Source organism: Rana temporaria, chromosome 4 (assembly GCF_905171775.1).
Source record: "Rana temporaria chromosome 4, aRanTem1.1, whole genome shotgun sequence".
Lineage (NCBI taxonomy): Eukaryota > Metazoa > Chordata > Amphibia > Anura > Ranidae > Rana > Rana temporaria.
The window spans coordinates 42,673,754-42,683,800 of NC_053492.1; the positions used below are offsets into that span (position 1 = coordinate 42,673,754).

The 10,047-nt window shown below is 45.7% G+C and overlaps 1 protein-coding gene across 2 annotated transcripts in view; it reads left to right on the forward strand.

Annotated features, from left to right (window-relative positions):
* Positions 1–4,382, forward strand: part of LOC120936179 (tyrosine-protein kinase Blk-like) — a 161,500-nt gene extending 157,118 nt beyond the window's left edge. For both annotated transcript variants that reach the window (XM_040348337.1, XM_040348338.1), the window contains one exon: positions 3,777–4,382. In XM_040348337.1, coding sequence (XP_040204271.1) covers positions 3,777–3,979 — 203 coding nt within the window. In that variant the 3' untranslated portion in view covers positions 3,980–4,382. The remainder of the gene's footprint in view (positions 1–3,776) is intronic.
* Positions 4,383–10,047: the final 5,665 nt, after the last annotated feature.

Here is a 10,047-nt window from a genome sequence, read left to right on the forward strand (position 1 = left end):
GTGGCTGTGTTTGGGAACAGTGGCAACAATTGATTGCACAGTGGCTGCGTGTGATTGGCACAGTGGCTGTGTTTGATGGGAACAGTGGCTGCGTGTGATTGGCACAGTGGCTGCGTGTGATTGGCACAGTGGCTGCGTGTGATTGGCACAGTGGCTGCATGTGATTGGCACAGTGGCTGTGTTTGGGAACAGTGGCTGCGTGTGATTGGCACAGTGGCGACAATTTATGGTGGCACAGTGGCTGCGTGTGTTGGCACAAGTGGCTGCATGTGTTGGCACAAGTGGCTGCGTGTGTTGGCACAAGTGGCTGCGTGTGTTGGCACAAGTGGCTGCACCCCCCCCCCCCCTCCGTGACATACAGACTGCCCCCCCATGACATACAGACTGCCCCCCCCCTGGACATACAGACTGATCCCCCCCGTAGGTAGCCTATACAAGCCTGTGTCCCCCGCGGTCATCCTGATGCAGTGTTCCTCGGCAATAGCTCTCGGCGCGTGCAGAGTTAATCTGACTCAGCTGTGTTGTAGTGCAGCAGCTCTGCGCTCGATTTCAATGGACTGAAATCGGCACATGCTCAGTTGCTACAAGGGATGCCAATTTTCTTGGGATGCCGATCTTACTGCTACACCGGCCCTGCCTACTGTTATCACCGCGGCGGGGAACATTAGACAGCGTTCGTTTGAACAGCTGTTTTCCCCGCTGCGCATAGACACTCCCCCTTGGACGGATCTGTCCAATCGCGAGCAAGGGGGAGTGTCTATGTGACTCCCCCTTGCTCGCGATTGGACAGATCCGTCCAAGGGGGAGTGTCTATGCGCGGCGGGGAAAACAGCTGTTTAAACGAACGCTGTCTAATGTTCCCCGCCGCGGTGATTAACGTGGCAGCGGCGGCGGGGGTGGGCCGGATTAAAAGGTCCGCCGGGCCGTATACGGCCCGCGGGCCGTAGTTTGCCCAGGTCTGCAGTATTGTGTCCCCCAGGTCTGTCTGTCCCCCAATATAGTCCCCCCATGGTCAGTCTGCCCTCCAGTAAAATTCCCCCAGTACCAGTCCCAGTACACCCCCCCCCCCAGGTCAGTCTATCCTCCAGTATAATCCCTCCTTGGTCAGTCTGTACCCCAGGACACAGTATTGTGTCCCCCAGGTCTGTCTGTCCCCCAATATAGTCCCCCCAAGGTCAGTCTGCCCTCCAGTAAAATTCCCCCAGTACCAGTCCCAGTACACCTCCCCCCCCCAGGTCAGTCTATCCTCCAGTATAACTTCTCCTTGGTCAGTCTGTACCCAAGTACACAGCAGTGACTCAGCAGCTTAGCACCCCCCCCAGCCTTGACTCAGAAACTCAGCACCCTCCTCCCAGCAGTGACTCAGCAACTCAGCACCCCCCCCCCCTTTCCAGCAGTGACTCAGCTGACAGCCTTTCCTTTTTCCCACGTGGCTGGAACTAACTCGGGCAGAGCCTCCTTCCTGAATTTATGAGCACAGGGAGGGGGCAGAGCCCACCGGAAAGCCCACTAACAAAGAAAAAAGTTAACTCTTTCCCTCCCAGCTAGGGAAGCTTTGACCACTACCTGCCTTGCCTACATGTTCGCTTGGTCTCTTTTCCCTCTACCAAGCAGTACCTGGCATGCCGTCCTGGGTCGGCAGGTGGAACAGCGAAGCCCAGGAAAAATGGCGGGGGTGGGAATGTACCAATGGACCAAATGGTGTGTGAAAGCGATCATGCGGCTGTGTAGCCACCCAATTCCTTTCCACCTGACAGCCAACTGGCATCTGGTCCGATTTTACACACACTGGGGTTGATTTACAAAAACTGGAGAAGGGCAAAATCTGGTGCAGCTTCCACTTTTTTTTTGTCAAATCTTAATTGAACAAGCTGAAGTTAGAAGCCGATTGGCTATCATGCAGAGCTGCACCAGATTTTGTACACTCCAGTTTTGGTAAATCAACCCAACCACGTGTGTAAACCTCTCCCCCGCTGCTGACATGTGGCAGTTTCCAGTGGTGGCTGCTCAATATTTTGGGGGGGGGGGGGCGGAAAACAAACCCACCCCCCCGTGCGGGAGAAAGTGGCGATCAGTGGCCTCACCATTGGAGGCCAATGACGAGGTGATGCTGGATCTGTGGTTAGACTCCTGGAAGCTTAAAAAGGCTGTTGCTGCCCCTCCATTTGCTGCTCCTCGCTCCAGCTTGCCGAGGGAAGAGCAGGGGCTGTTGCTTCTCCTCCGAGCTGAACAGGCGTTGCTTCTCCTCCCGAACAGGAAATGTGTCCTGAGATGGGTCCTGAAACCCGATTGGCTCATGACCCGATTCCCGACTGGCCAGGAGGAGAAGCATGAAGACATTGGCGAACATTAATTTGCTAATGTCACACAACTTGGTGGGCTCAGGGCACACTGCTCTGCGCCCCGAGCCCACCCTTTTTTAAGCCAATTAGAGCCTCGGCTAATCATGTGCTTCAAAAAAAAAAAACAATTGAAATCCATGCGTCCGGCGCCCTGCATGTAGATTAGGGGTCGGGCGCATGGATTAGGGGGGCAGTGCCCCTAATGGGGCGTTCGCCACTGCAAGTTTGTATGTTGCTCTATCTTTTTTTTGTTTTGTTTTTAATTGTCTTCCACATGAAATATACAGTTGGCCTGGCAGATATGCCAAGTGTCCTTCTTTCTGTATGAAAAGTTCCCCCAATCTGCCTAACATTTGAGAAAATGTAATCAATTGTTCTACCTAGACCTCCCAATTTTTTTTTTCGACTTGGACATCACCATTGAGGAAAAATGTGAGGCCCCCCAACCATGGGTGTCCGCTGAACTTTTTTCAGGGGGGGGCATCATTTTAAGGTCATCCATGCTCGGTCCCTTTTTGACAATGTCATGAAGGGGAGGGGCTTAGTCATTGGTGTGGGTACAGCGTGGCTTTCTGGTTGGTGCGGGTACAGCGTGGCTCTCTGGTTGGTGCGGGTACAGCGTGGCTCTCTGGTTGGTGCGGGTACAGCATGGCTCTCTGGTTGGTGCGGGTACAGCATGGCTCTCTGGTTGGTGCGGGTACAGCATGGCTCTCTAGTTGGTGTGGGTACAGCGTGGCTCTCTCTGGCTTCATCCAGCATGAGCACAGTATTCTCTTTTCTCCTCTTGTAACCCCCCCCAGCAAAGTGCTTGCATGCTGGGGGCTTTAGCATGGTGTCTGTGGACACGCTGGGGCCGCCACTCTTAAGGGACTACATTTCCCATGATGCCCACAGTCCCCAGAATCTTCTGATTGGCCCTCTGCTGTGGCCAATCATGGCGAGGAAAGCAGGAAGCAAGGCTGGGGCACGGTGAATCCAATTAGAGCCGCTCTCTCTCTTTTCTAGCTCCAGCTGACAGAGAGGGGGAAGGGGGCGATCGGGGAGATATACAGTACGGCCAGCCCGCAGGCTCTCCTCTCCCTGTCACAGCGACGCTGCCGAGTTCTCTGGTAAAGGGAGCAGCGGTGCCGTGAAAGGGAGAGGAGAGCCGCCGGCTGGCTGTACTGTATATCTCCCCTGATCGCCCCCTTCCCCCTCTCTGTCAGCTGGAGCTAGAAGAGAGGGAGAGCAGCTCTAATTGGATTTGGCGTGCCGCCGCCTTGCTTCCTGCCTGCTGTTTTTCTCCCCGAGGATCATGGCTGGTTTCTAGGGGGGGCAAGTGCCCTATGGAGCGGATGCCCATGCCCCCAACAGCCATTGAGATGCTAAGTACATTGTACAACACTGCTCAGGTTCTTCAATGAGGTTCCTCACGTGTTTTCTTTCTTTCCTCAGGTATGTCCAACCCAGAAGTCATACAGCTCCTAGATCAGGGTTACCGCATGCCCTGCCCGGAGAACTGCACCACAGATCTTTACGAGATCATGCTGAAATGTTGGCGAGAGAAGCCGGAGGAAAGGCCAACCTTCGAGTACCTGCAATCTGTCTTGGAAGATTTTGGTACGGCCACAGAGAAGCAGTATGAAGAGGAGCCTTGAGATACTTTATATGGATTTACAGATTAAAGAGTAGAAAACCTTGCGTGGAACGTATCGCTGGCCTTATGGAGGAAAACAATGGAGACTTGAACAATATGGCCTCTTTGTCATGTGACCTTGAGAACAAAATATTAACATTAGGAATCAATTTTGATGGTGATGTGCACAGCTACATGCTGGGTTAGTGTGGTTTTATAATACGTGCTCAACGCCATCCTCCGTAATCATCTCATTGGTCATATTTGTGGACTTCCCGTGCACCGTTTTTTAATCAATGTTGCAAAATGTTTTTGACAGGATTGAGCTTATCAACTCAGATTTATCTAATCGTGATTGCCATCATAATGCTTAGAGCAGGGTTTGACAAATTTGCTTGGAATCTAGGAGCCAGCTAAAAAAGTTAGGAGCCAGAAAACGCACCCTGTCCCGACGAGCTTGCACGCAGAAGCGAACACATACGTGAGCAGCGCCCACATATGTAAACAGTGTTCAAACCACACATGTGAGGTATCGCCGCGATTGGTAAAGCGAGAGCAATAATTCTAGCCCTAGACCTCCTCTGTAACTCAAAACATGCAACCTGTAGATTTTTTTAAACGTCGCCTATGAAGATTTTAAAGGGTAAAAGTTTGTCGCCATTCCACGAGCGGACGCAATTTTGAAGCGTGACATGTTGGGTATGAATTTACTCGGCGTAACATTATCTTTCATAATATTAAAAAAAATGGGGATAACTTTACTGTTGTCTTATTTTTTAATTAAAAAAAGTGTAATTTTTTCCCAAAAAAGTTCGCTTGTAAGATGGCTGCGCAAATACAGCGTGACAGAAAGTATTGCAACGATCGCCATTTTATTCTCCAGAGTGTTAGGATAAAAAATATATATAATGTTTGGGGGTTCTAATTAGAGGGAAAAAGATGGCAGTGAAAAATTACATTAGAATTGCTGTTTAACTTGTAATACCATAAAATAAATTAATGAAATGGATGAGTTGGGGGATAGGAATTAGTTTAAGGGAAAACTATAGAGTTTAGATAAGAGGGTTACTATTAGTAGCAGTAATTGACCAAGAGACTTGATTAGAAATATATCAAATATTAGATTTATTTAGCACAATTCGTGCGATTAAAAATTGTCTAATTAATGTTTTAAAGTTCCTGAGCACATATAACAAGACTGACAAGACTAACAAAGACTACAATTAACGGCGCCCGTCTACGCGCGCTATAAAGTTCACACACCAGTAACATGCATAATATAATGAGACAATTTTTAAATAGCCCGATCAAGGATCATAGGGATTCTGTATTTAGTGATCATATATGGGAAACCATAAGGTCTCACCACGTTATATGACGCTGTGATATCAAATTGATGCATTAACTGGTGGGTGAACCAGTGGTTAGGGAGAGGGGAGAAGAGTATGTAGTGTGCCGTGTGTTTGTCAATACCCAAAATTGTTTAAAAATATTGTACAATGATATTTACAAATTAGATGGAAGTCCATAAATATTATTAAACCAAAAAATGATGATGAATTTGATACTGGATAGCTGTAAAAAGTTCTAGCTGTATTGGTATCAAGAATGGCAATGATACTTTGTTGGTATAATTAGTATCAATTAAGTAACCAGTATCAATATTGGTTAATCAAGCAAAAAAATCTTATGGAAATTATCAGGAGTATCCGTTGAATTTTCATTTGTAAATTAGTTTCTGGTAATATGATAGTATTGTTAGTATCATTTAATTGACAAGCAACAAATCAGGCATCATAGGGAACTGCTGTCCATAGCATGTATTGAGGTATCAGTACAATTATACTGCTTGCTATTATATTTCCATTTGTTACCTTGACATAGATGTAATTCGGTCTTTGATCATCCGATCTTATATAGGTAAAATTACCGACCTGTGTTTGTTGTTCATCTAGTTTGTAACGACATCCATGGTTATTTTGTAGCAAGTTTACCAGCAGGATTCCATTTTTTCCCCTTTGCAGTGTGTTATTGAGGAGGCTGCATAATAGGCACTAGATGGCATATGTGCTTTGAAGTAAGCTTGCGGATAGTTTATCTATCGCAAGACGTCTCATCGGCTTCTAAGCTGTTCTTTCAAAAGAAGCCGTTCCCTCGTTCTCCCGTCAGCTGGCTGGACGCCGGTATAGGCGTAGCGAGGTTCGAGCTGTGACATCGGCTTCTAAGCTGTTCTTTCAAACGAAGCCGTTCCCTCGTTCTCCCGTCAGCCGGCTAAACACCGGTATAGGCGTGGCGGGCGTCGAGCTGTGACGTCGACGCGTTTCGCCGTGCTTAGTGGCGTAGCTTCTTCCTGGACGTGCTGCACAGTTAGTCAATGGGTGTTTTATGTTGATGTCTTGATTGGTGTCAGGCTGCAATGGCAATCATTCTTCAATTTGTATCAATGATTAGCACAATGCAATGCGCCGATGTGAAGGAACTTTGAATTTTGGATGGAACAGCCTATGGTGTAGATTTGCACTACTAGGACGAGGTTATAAATGACTGAAGTATAGCCATCAATGCTGACTATGTTATCAGCTTGAATTGTCATTTTTGGATGGTAGTTTTTTTCTTTTTCTTTCTTTTCTCTCTCTCTCAGGCAGATATAACAATAGATTGTGCCATAAGTATCATACTTAAGCAAAAATTTAAGGGTATAGTATCGTGACCCTTTATTGCTAAAAACGAAGCAAAAATTAGGACACAACTAAATGATAAAGTTGTTAATTATAGGGCGCAAGATAAGAACTGTTGTGTTGGAAAAAATGATTAATTTGTTTAGTGTTAAAGGATACAGTAAGGAAACACCAAGCGACAATAGACATATAATGAAATAGTGCAATTTTTGGTATACAATCTTTTTAGAGGAGAAACTAAAAGGAGCTGTTGTTATAATGCTTATGAAATGGTATCGAATGGGTCAATAAATGACCAATACATTTGGACACTAATCAGATTCGGCAAGTTGGTAATTTTAAGATTAAGTTTTTAGTTCTAAGCTGACTTATAATGAATGAGCTATGGATTCAGGAAGACCTGTAAATTTAATTCTGTGTTTAGGCCGGCCGGCATAAGCGATTTTAAACGATAAATCCAGAGTTTTTCTTTTTGTAGCAATATTTTGTCAAAGTCACCACGTCGGCTAGATAGTTTTAACTGGTAAATGCCTTTTACTGTTAGTCCTCGCGAATCGCGGTTATGGAATTGAGCAAAGTGTTTTGCTAGGGGCTTTTCTGGATTTTTTTCCTTCTCATTTATTTCCCTCAAATGCTCGCCAATTCGTACCTTCAGGGGACGTTTCGTTTTCCCAATGTAAATTTTATTGCACGGGCATGTGATCATGTAGATCACACGTTCCGTAAGGCAATTGATTAGGCCCTTGATCTCAAAAGATTTCCTTCCCGTAGAGTCCTCGAAACTAGACGTTCGATCGACATATGGGCAAATGTGGCACTTGGTGCAGGGGAACATACCATGGGAGCGAGGGTAATTTGTAAGCCAAGTAGGATCAGGGACCCGTATGTATTCTGATCTGATTAGCCTATCACCAATGTTTTGAGCTCTACGTGCCACGAGCTTTGGTTTGTCACTTACTATTTTTGCCAATAATGGGGCATTGGTTAGAATGCCCCAATGTTTTTCGAGGACAGTCCTTACTTCCTCCCACTGTATTCCAAAGGGAGTAATAATCCGTATAGGTTGAACGGAATTTTGGGGTAATTTGTCAGTTGGGTCACTTTTGATTGTAAGTAGTTCTTTGCGCTCCCTATTTGCTGCTTTTTTGCGGGCATTTTTTATTTGTCTATGTGAGTACCCGCGTTCTCGAAACCGATTGTAAAGGTCTTGACTTTCGCGATAGTAGTCGCTTGGTTTGGAACAATTGCGCTTGATGCGCAAAAATTGTCCTATTGGAATTCCATTTTTGAGTGAAGCGGGATGGTGACTTGTGGCATGGAGCAGCGTGTTCGCGGCTGTGTCCTTGCGGTAGGTGCTAGTATTAATTTGTCCCTCCTCCAATCTGATTTTCAGGTCGAGGAACGACAATTCTTGTGTGTGCGAGGTGTATGTCAAGCGTATATTACGTTGATTATCATTCAATTCACACATGAACTGTCGAAGCTGCTCAGTGGTGCCTCGCCACAACATGAGCACGTCATCGATGTACCGCCACCAGGTAAGTACATGGCGGCGGTACATCGATGACGTGTAGACGTCCTCTGTCTCCCAGTGCCCCAAGTGCAGGCAAGCGTAGGCGGGTGCCCACGCTGCACCCATAGACGTGCCTCTTATTTGGCGATAGTATGTGCTCATAAATTGGAAGTTGTTATTATTCAGAGCAAACTCCAGCATCTCGGTGATGAACTCATTTTGAGGACCTGCCAATGGGTAGGTTTCATCTAAGAAGGTCTGTACCGCCATAATTCCTATTCCATGTGGTATCGAGGTATACAATGATTCCACATCGATACTAACAAGGAGTGTGCTTGGCGGTATTGGTTCAACGCCGAGGTCCTGGAGCTTTGCCAGTACATGCTGTGTATCCTGGACAAATGACGGTAAGTTGGTAACCATCTCTTTGAGTAACCCATCAAGATATTTTCCTGTGCACTCAAGGGGTCCCTGACAGGCAGAGACAATAGGTCTGCCTGGTGGCTCTCTGAGATCCTTGTGGATCTTTGGTATGATGTAAAATGTTGGTGTATTGTAATTTTGTACACTTAGGTAGTTGTATTCCTTATTAGTGAGCAGTCCTTCATCCCTAGCTAGTAAGAGTTTATAATTTAAATTAGAGACAACTAGAGGCAATGGATTATGGTCTAGTTTCGTATAGGTCGAAGTGTCGCTTAATAGTCGCTTTGCTTCGCTTTCGTATTGTTCTTGGGTAAGAATTACCACGTTGCCACCTTTGTCACTATTTTTTATGACTATGTTTTTATTAGACTCTAACTCATATAGGGCCTGCCTTTCATTGACAGTTAGATTATCACTGGGTTTTTTGCTCCAGTCAATTTTTTCAAGGTCACTTTGCACCATGTCCAGAAACATCTGCAACCATCGATTTTTAGATAGTGTTGGCATTCGTAGTGATCTTATAGTCAGATTGGGCCGTCTGATCATTTGGGATGGTTCATCATCAGATGACTGGTTCTCATCCAATAATGAGTTTAGCATATCGAGTGCACGTTGGTCATCTGGTTGTATTGATTCAGATTTATCGATCGGAATGCTATCTTTCGAGAACAAAGATCGATAAAAGATCTTACGGAGAAATAGGGTAATATCTTTAAAGACAGTGAATTCGTCCATATTTGCCGCTGGCGAGAAAGTCATTCCTTTCTGCAGTAATTTCAGATGATCTGAGGACAAGTCGAGGTCAGTCAGGTTCACTACCTTAAGATCTTTTACGGTCAAGGGTTGTTGTGTACAGTCCTTATTGTTCAGTTCTTTTGACTCCTCGTGTGTGTACGTTCGTAAATGCCTCTGGTTTGTTGAGATTTTTTGGGGGGCTGTTTTGACTTTTGGGGTGATGTAGGATGATCCTCCAAGGGTACCCCCTGTTGGTCTAAAAAAATAACCGATTTTATTGTTCCCTCCTCTGTGTCGCTCTGTGGTTTTCCACGTCGCTGTCGCGATTGTGAGCGTATTTGGCGATTCACCGATCTACCACGTGTGCGATGTTTTGTGAGGTCAAAAATCTCTCCCTTTTCAAAATCCGCTATATCACGTTTGAATTTACTCTGTTTAGTGATTTTCAAGTTTAGTTGAATTTTTTCGATATCTTTTTTTAGTTGTTCATTTTGTTTGGTAAATTCTTCCTCGTCCTTAAGTTCATCAAGTTCTTGAGCGCTAATTTTAATTTGTTGCTGGATATTAATTAGCTGTTGTTTTTCCTCTTCTACTATTAGTTCCATGACTGATAGTCCATGTTTAATACAGAGCTCTTTCCATTTTGGAAGAAAACTGTCCGTGTGTAGATGTTCTGCTGGTATAGTTTTATCCCGCAGACCCCTGGGGACTATTTTATGTAAAATGTAAGTCTCCAATGAG